Source organism: Eschscholzia californica, unplaced genomic scaffold (genome assembly GCF_041429995.1).
Source record: "Eschscholzia californica isolate CP2 unplaced genomic scaffold, dmEscCali1.0.p SCAF_2, whole genome shotgun sequence".
In the NCBI taxonomy this organism is placed as follows: Eukaryota; Viridiplantae; Streptophyta; class Magnoliopsida; order Ranunculales; family Papaveraceae; genus Eschscholzia; species Eschscholzia californica.
Genome location: NW_028238309.1, coordinates 38,163,366 through 38,176,232, shown reverse-complemented (window position 1 = coordinate 38,176,232; position 12,867 = coordinate 38,163,366). Strand labels below are relative to the sequence as shown.

Below are 12,867 nucleotides of genomic sequence, written 5' to 3'. Positions count from 1 at the left end.
GGATTTTTTGCTTCTTCTTGTTTAGGTTTTGAAATTCACCCTTTCTTTCCTTAATTTCAAGTAGTTTATATTTAGATAGCATGATCTAATATATGTATTCTGATGTTATCTTATGAATTGCAGTAGAGGGTTGTTTGAGCTTCTTGGGTCTGGGGTTATTTTGGCTTCTTCAATTAAAATTAGTTCTAGATCTTTTATTTGGTTCCGCCGTTATTTTCAACTAGGGTTTATAAGTTGAAGGAGAGGACGAGCAAGAGAGAGGATGATAGAAGGAGATGAAGATTTAGGGGCATAAATCAAAAGAACTCTTTTTTGGACTGAAAATGAACATGTCTTTATTCCCCGGGGAGTTTTCTTTATTCCCCAAAGCCGAGGCCTTTTATATTGAATTGATATAAGAAATTCACAAACATGTTTGTTGTAATAGATGTATGGATTATTAAAGTCCTGAAATAACTGTTGGTTTAACTTCTGTTCTTGGGTGGGTTGTATGTTTTATAAGTGCATTTTATGTAACAGATGAATCCGGTATTGCTGATTATGTTATTCATACGGCAGCCATTACAGTGAGTTTTGCCTCTAAACCTTTTGTTTTGAAGGAAGTGTTATTTATTAGGTGTGTCAGTTTTTTCTATATGTTTTTCTACTCTAGGTGGCGACAAAGAGAATATTAAAACAATGAAGACTCTTATTATGGACTTTTGTAGCCGGACATATTATGAATAAAAAAAGGGGTCATTTCAATATAGGTCAAAATAACATAGAAAATAAGTGAAAAAGCACAAAACATTTGAAAATTATTATTCAGGTCAAAAAGTGTGCAAATACTAAAATACCCCTTTTTGTCATTTTGTGTAACAATTCTTTTTATTTTTCCTTAAATTTAAATCGATATAACTTTTGTTTGAGATGTCGGATTTCTATAAAAATTATATAGTTAGAAATGATTTTCATTAGCTTTCTAACAAGATCCACTTTCAATACTTGTTTTTTTAAAAAAACCCAGAAAAAACGGCATTTTTTTCCTTTATGTTTTTCTGCAAACGTATTTGCAACAATTTGTTCTGCAAACGTGTTTGCAACAATCTGTTCTGCAAACGTGTTTGCAACAATCTGTTCTGCAAATGTGTTTGCAACAATCTGTTCTGCAAACGTGCTTTCTAACAAGATCCACTTTCAATACCTTTTTTTTTTTAAAAAAAAAACCTAGAAAAAAAAACGGCGTTTTTTTTCCTTTACGTTTTTCTGGAAACGTTTTTGCAACAATCTGTTCTGCAAACGTGTTTGCAACAATCTGTTCTGCAAACGTGTTTGCAACAATCTGTTATACAAACATGTGTTTGCATAATGTAAACTGCAAACATGTGTTTGCATAATGTAAACTGCAAACTGTGTTTGCAAAATATAGATTGCAAACATGATTTGCAAGTTTTGCAGAATATAATCTTGAGTTGCATATCTTGCAAACCCGATTTGCAAATCGAGAATATAAATTAAGAGTATGTGTCTACGAAATCTTGAGTTTGGAATTGATTTCATCATTCATCATAAAATTCATGAAACACAAAACAATATGAGTTAAAAGAATAAGAAACTCCATGTCCATCTAAAAAGGGATACATCATATTTGACCCATTCAACCCATCCTCACTGAAAAGTACTTATATGCCAACACAAAATAGTAGTTTCATTTGGCCCATTTAGTTTCGTTTGGTTCATCATTCACTGAAAGTTTGAGTTCCTGGTTTTCTTGATGAAGTTTTGTGAGGTGGGTCCCTAAGCTGAAGAAAACCTATAAATTGTCAAGACATTTCAAACATGAGAAAGCAAATGATCAAAAGGTCTGAATTTACTATCCATCGACAATTCAAGACTAAACGAACAATGGGGTATATGGAAATCATGGATATCGATTGTTAACAAAAGAGAAGGATTGAAGACTAATGACTGACCTATTGTATACATCTTGTGATAATTGCCAATATCGAATTTTCGCATCCTTTCTTTGTAAATCTTGTAGAATTTTTGTAGCTGATCAATTCGATATTTATGAAAGTACTTCTCGTCGATCTTCCATGGTTTTAGATCTTCAACAATCTTTGGGGACTCGGATTGTTTTAAGATAGTTGGAAGTCTTGTTACTCTAATCTTTTTTATCTACATTTTGAGTTGCTCTATCAAGTCTTGGTGCTCCAACATTGATTCCATTTCGACCGAGTCTTCAAATTCGGACATTGACAAATTCTTCGAGTTCAGTTCGTGAGATTTATCCTCATAATTCAATGAGTAGTCTTCTATTTCTTCACTATATTCTTCTAATTCTTGTTCTAGTTCTTGTTCTAATTCATTTTCGGTCAAAAAAGAAGCTCCTAAAACACTTGATACTGCAAATCTATCTCTTCTTCTACATAACTTTCGAATTTTTCATTCAATTCAGTCTCCATCATTCTCGGGTTCTCTTTGGAATCCAAAACTTCAAAACGCTCATCAATATCTTCATCTTGTTCTACAATGGGTTCAAGTTCAAATCTATCTCCGAAATCATTTTCGGATAGAAACTCTTCCCCGTTCGAATCGATTATATGATTCATAAATGAAAGTTCATTATTATCAATACTAATTGATTCAGAGTCTGAATCAAAACCTATAACTTCTTGTTTCTCTGATAAGACTGCTAAAACCTCAGTTTCATCAAGGATTTCTTCCTGACTAATAACTGAATTACTCTCTAAACCAACTAACTGTTCAGTCTGAGAAATCTGAATCTCATTAACAATGGGTTATGTTTCTGATAATATATACTTATAGGTTTGCTCTAAAACAGTTCTCTTCAAGTTGGTCTAGAATATCTCGCGATTTGAAGACTGCATTAAAAAAGAAACAACACAAATATTACCTTGTTGAAGTTGTCTTGTTCGATCATGTCATTTTTCTGTAAATCAAAGAAATAGATTAGCAAACTCAAAAGGCACCATTCCACCAACCAATACAATTAAAAGATTTGTGTTGCTCATAGAGTAGTTTCTTGGGAATACTCTGATTGAATTACTCAAATGCTAGGAGTGACAAGTTTTGCCCCATTGTACGCCATTTGCCTTAGTTTGTCAATTGTATGTCTTAGTTTTTCCAAATTGGACTCACACTTCCCCTGCAAGAACAACTCTGTGTGCAAATTTATTAACCGATCTGCAGTCTAAAGTGAGTACCAGAAAGAATGTATTAGCGCCAGCTTGAATGACTAAAAATCTTACAAACTCTTCCACTATGAATATTAAGTAAATATGGTCAATAAAAATCCAACCGGCATATCAATACAAATATAGTTACCAACAATGTAGTTATTTGAAACTAAGTTACACGAGCCAAACAATTTCAAAAAGAAAAAGAGAGCTTGAGGCATACCGGATCAATGCTTATACTTCTATCTTCTAGTATTGTTTAGCCAAAGAAAAGCATAATTGAGTCACATAGATGACTCGCTAATTTGTCAATGTTGTTGCATGGCTCTAGCAATAAAAAAGAAAAAAGGATAAATTTAAACTGAAATTAATTAAACAATTGTCAATTGATGTGGTGAACCACCTGAATATACGGTTAGCGAGTTTGTCTAGGTTTTTAGACTCAACTCTCCATTGGCAAGTTCTCACATACGTGTGTACCAACTGAGCACTCATTCCACGATCTAAAGCTACAAATTCATGAGTTGTTGTCCATTGGGAGATAAATAGAGAGACCCCTTCCTGAAAGAGAGACATACACAACTCTTCTTCGGTCTTCAATGGCTTTATCGGTCCGTTATCATCTCCTCTAACAAAATTTGCGGAAACTTTATCAAGACTATGGGCTAACTCCATACTGGCTTCCTCCACTTACAGTTGCAGCAGCATCAACTGTTCCACGAGGTGCGGCTCCGACTCTTCCCATTGGACCAAATCCGCCGACCAATAATGAGGATTGCGATTAAGATGCTCCTTTCGCCATTATAATCTAATCGTATAGAGAGAAACTAGAAAGGAAAACAAGAAAGAGAGAGAGTATGTACTGTGCAGTGAGGCCAAATATATTTGATGACATCGAAGACAGAATCAACAGCAGCATTTCTTGCGTCCTCTTCTTCTTGAGTAGGTTAGAGAAACTCACAAAAATCAAGTATCTCTATTATGAATAATCCAGAATTAGTCTACAAACTAACAGGCAAAATAAACTAATAAAATTTCCAAAGCCCTAGAAATTGAGTATATTGAAATGAGTTATCTTTTTTACCTTTGTCGGGTTGAATCATGGGGGATTAGGATTTACTATTAGCTCGAAACCAACCACGTTCTAAACTAGGGTTTGTGGTTGCAATTGGAATAGCAATGGTGGAAACTAGGGTTTGTGGTTGGAATTGGAGTAGCAATGGTGGAAGGAGATGGAGAAACATCAGATGGTTTTCTAACTACTAAAACATCATCTTCGTCTGAATTCACATCGAGAGAAAAGTAATCAGCAGCGACGGTTGAAGGAGAAATGAGATTGCTCGGGTTAGGAGGTGATGACGAAATCTGAGACCTATACACCGAGTAAGATTCCGGCGGCTGTTCAGCATCGAAAGATTGAATGCTGGTGGAAGTGATTGTTGAATCGGAGAGGGTTTTGATGTAGACGGGTATTTTGGGAAGTAAACTATTAGAAAATGACCTGAATAGTAATTATCAATATTATTTCAAACGTCACCTATTATTATCCATAATATTTTGGTAACTTCCACTTAATAGGAAAAGATAAGATCTTGGTGTTTTTAGTTATTATGATAATTTTGTAAACCCAAATAGTCATTTTCCCTAAAAAAGATTATAATACAAACTTAATTTCTCCACCTCTCGCAACGGAAGTTCCTCAAGAAGGCTAGCTAACTAACTCTCCCAAAGATAGTCGTTCTAATAGTAGAAGGTTGTTTTACTCTGAAGTAACTTTTTGTCCATTGAAAATGATGATGACAGCTGAATGATTTGTGGGAGCAGTAGTATTGCTGGGGGGGGGGGAGGGGAAGGTCTATTCTTGGATAAAAATTTATTCAAATTTATAATAGTTATGGACCAACTAAAATCTTAAACTAGTTCAACAAAAAAAAACTAAAATCTTAAACCAAAGAAGTAGACATACAAAATTATCATAATATAAATAAATCTTGAACAACATTCAACCTTGGAAGAGGAATTAACTCAAATAATAAATTAGACTTTAGGTAAATTTACCACGTTAGGGTTTAGACCTCTTTCATCCGTAAGTATAAATAATAGAAAATATGAACAACCTTCGTTAACGGCGCAATGACAATCTTGAACTGCGACAACAACAAAAACCCTAGTAACCAAACGAGTAGTAGCAACGTCAGAAGCAGAATACAAGGAGGAGCAGGTAACCTACTAACTCATCACTCTCTCTCTCTCTCTAGATTTCTTTTTGTTAGGGACTCTCTAGATTTCTATAACGGGGGTTTTGTGTTCTTCTACTACTAGTGTGTTTTTTGGGAATAGACTCACTGGGTACTATGGGGTTTGATTGATTGTTTTTCAATTGGGTCTAGTCTAGGGTTAATTTTTTGTTTCAATTGGGGCTGGTAGTTTTTTTTAGAGACAAACCTAATTTTGTATTTAAAAACCACAATAACTAATAACCAATTCTGGAATGATGAATATGAGATGTGATTAATAATATTCAATTCAATTGGTCTAAGAAGAATTGGGGTATTGGTTTCAAGATTTCAATCCATTCTTTCTTTTAGATATCTTAATATTTTGTGCTTCTTCACACAGTATCAATCAATGATCATGTATATATATATATATATATATATATATATATATATATATATATATATATAATATTAATGTGGAAACCCTAAGCAATTGTGTATTAGGCATGCATGATCATTGATTGATACTGTGTGTTTTGATTTTCTCTCAATATCTCTGTGCAGATGATAACTGTATTATGTCAACAACAACAACGGGAATCGACAACCTTGACAACAATCTTCTCGGTGAGATTCTAACACGACTGCCTGCAGAAACTGTAGTTGGGTTGAAATTTATGAACAAAAAATTGTATAACTTGATCTCCGACCCTTTTTTTATAAACAAACACAATACTCTCCGAACCAGTCCTTGTAATTTCTTTTGTGATTCATATTCTGCGTGTATCACTCAACTATCTCTCGATCGCTCTTCGCCCAATCACCTTAGTGAAAACACCATATCTTTTGGCAATAAGTATGCTTCAACCTACATTCATGATAGTTGTCATGGCCTTCTTTTGGTTGAGCTCAAAAGTTATGTATCAAAAATGGATTGGCCTATATCAACATTGTGCATTCTCAACCCTTTAACCAAGAAAAAAAGATTTCTTCCATCTCCTTGCAAGATTAAATCTTGTCGATTTGGGATAATCTTTAGCCCAACTTCTGCATCCTCTCCGTATTACTATAAACAATACAGTGTGGTTTGCGTGGTAAAGTCAGACTCGGATATTGAGTTTAAGATTTTCATGTCAGAGAAAGGGCATTGGAGAGATTGCAATGGGTCTACGAGGATACGCTTTGGTGAAGGCTTGAGAGTAACTCGTCATTCTGTTTGCTTTCGAGGGATTATACATTGGTTAACTGAGCAGGGACATATTATTGCATTCGATTTGGATAAAGAAGAGAGTAGGGTGATTGTAATACCAAATAGTGTATTCCAAATGGTGGAAGATAAAGATTTGCGTTGGTGGTGGTGGTTTTGTACTTGGCTAGGAGTTGTAGAAGATGAAATTAATCTTGTTGTCGTCACCCCAAAACATGAAATAGTAACTTGGATACTCTACGATTATGAAAACAACAAGTGGAGAATTAAGCAAAAGGATGTGATAAAAAATGAGAATATTCATGAATTTCATATTGGACCCAGGTTCTTTAATGGTGAGAGATTTTTATTAATTTTCAGAAGACGCTTCTGTGGGAAATATAATTGGCAAGAATACGATGTGCTAACTGGTGTTTCAAGATCTCTACATTCTAATGATTCCGGATTTTTTACTCCTCATATAGGCACTCTCACTGAAGTTTAGAGCAACAACCAAAGTTTGATCAGGAAATATGTATGAAATTTGAATATATATATATATATATATATATATATATATATATATATATAGTATTAGCGATGAAGATCCAATGTTTGAAAAGAATTGTAGTGCTTCTTACCCTCGAAGGAGCGAAATGGAAGATTAGAGTAGTTCAATTTTTTATAGATAGTGAAAGTGGTGTTGAGGTTTATCTAGACTGAAACTCGTATTCGATTATTGTGTTTAGATTATATTGCGGGATATAAAGTTATCTTTCATAGTTTTGTTTCCATTTAATTTATTGAAAACTAGGTATAGCCCGTGCCTCCAGCACGGCGAAACTATCAGACACATTATCTAATACCAACTACAAAGGTCCAGTCCACTGTGTTGGTATTCTTATGTTCCATTTGTTCATGATGGGTTGGTCATGTTTTTGATCAATTTACTATATTCTCTAACTTGGTTTGAAGATTGTATGCTATTTTCAAGTCCTAAATTCATAATTATTTCGTATAATTCTTGATTTGTGCATGATTCCTTGTTTAATTTCATCGATAAAAAATACTTCATAGGCTATTTATAGAGACATATACAAATATTAATAGTTATGTCTTATTTATTTATATGTCTCCACACTTCATTCAATTTCTCCTGATAAAGTGCAACATCAAAACATGTCATAGCTATTTGTTTAGCAAACCAAAATCCTAAATTGAACTATGTTGAAGGTTATATAAGTTCAATCACTTGCTTCAAATTTCGTATGAAAAAAGGGTGTCACGTTAGTTGTCACAGACTTGTAGAATTTTTTTTAATATTGGTAGTATATAGGATCTTTATAAACAACTAATAGCCGGATTTTTAAGCTAAATAAAATTTTGAGTTGCTAGTTCCGAATAAATGAAGTTCAATGGATAAAATCACCGAATTAAAAATAAATAAAAAATAATACTAATTAGTATAATGAACAAATTAAAGCGAATACTAATATTAACAAATGTTAGAAAAAAGAAAGAAAGCAAAAGGACCTTAACCTTTACCTTTGCGTTAAAAACTATGAAATTAAATATTTGTGTTTACATATCTAAATATGATTTATGTATACAGGGAGAGGGAGAGATCTTGATAAGAAATATTACAACTATAAATACTTCGAAGAGGAAACTCCACTGCTCTCTGCAAATCTATCTTCTCTAAACTAAAATAACAAAAACTTATGAACAACCTTCATCCATAACAAGATCTTGAACAATCCGCCGACCAATAATGAGGATTGCGATTAAGATGCTCCTTTCGCCATTATAATCTAATCGTATAGAGAGAAACTAGAAAAGAAAACAAGAAAGAGAGAGAGTATGTACTGTGCAGTGAGGCCAAATATATTTGATGACATCGAAGACAGAATCAACAACAGCATTTCTTGCGTTCTCTTCTTCTTGAGTAGGTTAGAGAAACTCACAAAAATCAAGTATCTCTATTATGAATAATCCAGAATTAGTCTACAAACTAACAGGCAAAATAAACTAATAAAATTTCCAAAGCCCTAGAAATTGAGTATATTTAAATGAGTTATCTTTTTTACCTTTGTCGGGTTGAATTGATGGGCCTAAAAGGTTACCTTAAATAGGTCTCCACCCGCAAGTATACGGGCGTCAAGTAATAACCCGGTAAGACCGGGATCGATCCACGAAGATAAGAAGGTAATAAGAATATCGAGAAAGTCTAGCCCACCGGTCTAGGTGTCAACCACTAACTCAGACTAAAATGAAAAGATGATAATTGGGGTTTTGATTGGTTTATAATAAATAAACAAATAAAACGATCTAATCTAAAAGTGAGAGGTGAGAGTGATTCGGGAAAAATGGTCGAGCAAGAATCGAATGAGGAGGATACTTCGATCCACAAAGTCGATAGTGACTAGTACTAATGATCTATAAGCATGTAAAGTTAGTTAACTTCACCCATTTACTTGGATGGGTCAACGAACTCTTGGTTTAACTCAGATTCCAGTCCATGAACGGTCTAAAAATCCGGAAGATTTTATCATTAAAAGCAATAAAATTCTTGTCACATCAAAACATGTATCACGAGTATCCGACTACAAAAGCTAGCTAGACATGGTGGAGCACATAATAAACGAGAAGAAAAATAAAGAAAGACAGGAGTTAAGATGAGAATCTCCCTATTCGATGGGGTGCGAGATTAAGATCGACGGGAAATATATGTCTTGAAGTGCTGTCGATCTCCCTGTAAAAGAATGCAGGAGTCCCTTTAACAGAATACACTAGGTGTCCTCTCAGCAGAACCAGAGTTCCCCTTAGTAGTCAGTCTTCTTCTTCCTCAAATTACAAAACCACCATTAAAGCTTTACAAGCTTTCTCTCTCTAGAATTTGAACACCAAAACTCAATCAAATGGCAAAGAAATCACATAAAACTCAACCCATGAGAATCTCAAGTAAGACCCCAAAACTTTGCGGCCACAAGAGTGAGATAAAATCCGGCCAAGTGAAGATTCAAGATCCGGCAAGCTCTGTCCTTCCCGAGCAGCTGCTGTTCTGACCTTGAAGGCTTGGACCCGAGCAGCTGTTGTTCCGACCGAGTTGCAACTCTAATGGTGTTCCCGTGCTGCTGCTGTTGGTTGATGCTCAAACCGAGCTGCTGCCGAGAAGCTCTCTGGCAAAGCCCAAGCAGGTATGTTCCTTCCTGTGCCGCGTTCTAGCTGTGCCGGTGATGAATCCCGAGCTCCTCAACCGCTCCAAGCTGCTCCCGAGATGCTCCCGAGTTGCACAGTAGCTTTCACGGGTTGTTCTGCCGTCCTAAGTTGTGGCAAAGTCCCGAGCAACTACGGCCGTCCCGTGCTGTTGTCCCTTTCCGGCCAGTGATAGAACCCTAGAGCTTACTGTTTTCCCGGCCGGCCAAGCTATGGCTGGCGGCTTCCCTTTCCTCTCTCTCTCTCTAAACTCCTCTAAACCCTAATTTCTGATTATAGAAGATGAAGTCCCCCCAGCCTTTTTTTCCTTTTATTTTATTTTTCCTTTACTAAAATTAAGACCCTTAACTTGACCACCTCCATAGACTTTGACTTTGACCCCTAGAGAGGAGGTGCTCACAGAATTTCTTTGTTCTTCTTTAGACTTTTGGGCTGGGCCTTGTATCTCATTAGAAACCAAGGAGGTGCCTTCATAATTGTCTCTACTTCATCTAATTTTCAGAAAAGACAAAAATGACCCTCAACTTCCTTCTTCCATAACTTTTTCGTCCGAACTCCGATTCGACTTCCGTCTTCGCCGTCGGACTCACCATTGGCTCCACTTTCCATTTAACCTCTAAATTTCACAAAATGACCAAAATACCCCTAGTTCCCTCTCCTTTCGATCTCTTACACATGAGACGAAAATGTGACGAATTGCTTCGTTTTATTCCGAATGTAATGCCAAACTCCCAATAAGCTTCCTAACAAGAAAAATACATAAATTATTAGAAATAAAACCCGAAACGAACTAACTTATCCAAGTTAAGTGATCTCAATGTGGTATTTCAACGCCACATCAAACATCCCCAAACTTAGAATTTGCTAGTCCTCGAGCAAATAAACAAAACAAAACAATAAAGTAAAATCCTAACTCACTTTCGGAGGAATCCCGGTTGCATTTAGCGTATGCAACAAGCCGTTAAACCCCTAGGTTACCCCTAGTGGACGATGGTCGTCTCGTGAGGGTTTCCAGTGAATATACCCACAAAATTCAAGATTCCAAAGACATAAAAGATTTCAACATCGATGTAAATAAGATAATGACAACTAATGACACACTCAAGCATGCTAAACAAACGAATCAAAATCGATAAACGCATATATATGCTAAAAGTCTCCTCACTAGTAGTCTCATCCGAAAATGTGAGTGTCCAATCATAATGAGCATCATCTAAGTTCAAAGTCACAAAACCTCGATTCCTATCTTAGTACATTTCGCCTCGACTTTAGCCTCACGGTCATACACTCAAAAACATGAAATCACTCAAAAATAGATAATACGTGATGAGACATGAAACAGTCTCATTTGAACCTCTTAACTCGGGTTAGTTAGTCCAGTTCGAGCGGTTACTCTGATGATTTGTTTGATTTTCCTTCTCAGGTCTCATTTACGGAGTTCGATGCGGAAACATCGTGATAGAGACATACTCGAGGGGCATTTTTGGTCATTTTAATGACAAGGGTATTCTGGTCAATATTTAGTGCTCATGTGAAAGTAGAGTCCAATACGAATCCAACGGCGAAAGCGGAAGTGAAATCGGAGTCCGAGTGCGAAAATTATATCAAGTCAAAGTTTGGTCAAAATTAATTGACCAAATCAGCAACTGGACACGTGGCGCAAACCTAATGGGAAACGCGGAGCATCTGGACGTGATCGGGCCACCTTCGGTCATCAGCAGGAGGACATCTGGGAGTAATTTCAAATATGATTCAGTGTTTCGGTCGCCAATTCTTCAGTACTCCCATCTCACATCCGACAGACACAGCAACGCACGAACAGATCTGACGGTTCTGTATTAGTTGTCTCGGTGGTCTGCGTATCATCCTAGCGTAGCTCTTAATGGATGGAGCCAATAGCTGGTGACAAGGACGCCATGTACTGGTGTGTCTTACCAAATCAGGGATAAATATCTCTTATATAGAGATGCCGTTTCAAACATCCAATTTATATACTTAAGAGAGAAAGTATTTTTCTCTCTTTGATGGAAAGAAAGGCAGAGATAAACCAAGAAGGGAAAGAAAGGCAGAGATAAACCGAGAAGGAGAGGAAGTTACTGTTTTTAGAGAGAGAGGATATTTTCTCTCTCTAACAACTTAACAAAGAAAGGATAGCGGGCTTGGATTGAATCTGGGAGAGAGCTGAAAAAGGAAGGATTAAAGGTGGTTTTATACTCGGGTTTGGAGAACAGGAAGGGGGATCATCTCGGCTGGGGAGCAGAGTTCTTCATACTTCTCCCTCTTTTCTCTTGAGCTTCATTACATATATTATAGAAAGAGAGAGAGGGGAAACAGAAACCATCATTCATCATCTCTCGCCCATTGATGTTATAGCCGAGAGCTAGAGAGAGAGAGAGAAATCTTCAAGTTTCTGTTTTTCTTTTCTTCTTCTTCTTTTAATTCCTCTCTTAGTGAGAAAGAGAGAGTTAGATAGAAAGAGTTGAGAGAGAGAGAGAGATATTGTAGAGAGAGAAAGATTGAATCAAATTTATAAACATCATTATCATCTTCTTCTTCTTCTTTCTTTATCATCACTCGGTTATAATTATTAGAGAGAGTTTCTGTATTAATTAGAGAGAGAAAGAGAGAAGTTTGGAAAGATAAATAAAGAGAAAACAGAGAAGGAGAAGAAAAACCAGGGAAGGAAAATTATTTTCTCACCTGGAAATCGTTTCCGGGAAGATGAGAAAATAATTTTCTCTAAGGGTCTGTTTGGCAGAATTTTGGGAAAACAGAAGGAAAATCTTTCCCTAAGGCCCTGTTTGGTTCTGAAATAGTGAAAAAGTTAAGTTTTCTTCTCCCTCTCTTTACTTTATTTTCCAATTTCTTTTATTTAATGTCCATGAGTAATTAATTCTCTATCTAGGGCTTTAGATGAAGTTTCAATAATTATTCTAATGATTAATTTATTACAGTTTTTATTATTTTAACGATAATATCTTCCGGGTTTTTAGACCATCCATGGACTGAAAATCTGAGTTATACAAAGAACAATCGAATTAGACCAAATTAAATTGTCGTTAGAACT

The 12,867-nt window shown here is 35.7% G+C and overlaps 1 protein-coding gene and 1 long non-coding RNA gene across 5 annotated transcripts; one reads left to right on the top strand and one right to left on the bottom strand.

Annotated features, from left to right (window-relative positions):
* Positions 1 to 1,522: 1,522 nt before the first annotated feature.
* On the bottom strand, positions 1,523 to 4,643 carry LOC147557726 (uncharacterized). 3 transcript variants are annotated; one of them, XR_015234178.1, is made up of 5 exons: positions 4,264 to 4,643; positions 3,583 to 4,155; positions 3,403 to 3,506; positions 1,953 to 3,193; positions 1,523 to 1,792 (listed from the first exon to the last, which is right to left on the bottom strand). It is a non-coding gene; the product is annotated as an uncharacterized LOC147557726 (long non-coding RNA). The 3 variants fall into 3 exon arrangements; XR_015234177.1 differs by having other exon boundaries at positions 1,953 to 3,506; positions 3,583 to 3,916; positions 4,043 to 4,155; XR_015234176.1 differs by having other exon boundaries at positions 1,953 to 3,506.
* Positions 4,644 to 5,140: 497 nt separating this feature from the next.
* On the top strand, positions 5,141 to 7,461 carry LOC147557725 (F-box protein At1g20360-like). 2 transcript variants are annotated; one of them, XM_086659330.1, is made up of 3 exons: positions 5,141 to 5,400; positions 5,963 to 6,025; positions 6,536 to 7,461. In XM_086659330.1, exons 1-3 carry the CDS (start codon positions 5,313 to 5,315, stop codon positions 7,087 to 7,089), a joined length of 705 nt encoding a protein of 234 aa, XP_086515456.1. In that variant the 5' UTR covers positions 5,141 to 5,312; the 3' UTR covers positions 7,090 to 7,461. The 2 variants fall into 2 exon arrangements, with proteins under 2 accessions (XP_086515456.1, XP_086515455.1); XM_086659329.1 differs by having other exon boundaries at positions 5,963 to 7,461.
* Positions 7,462 to 12,867: the final 5,406 nt, after the last annotated feature.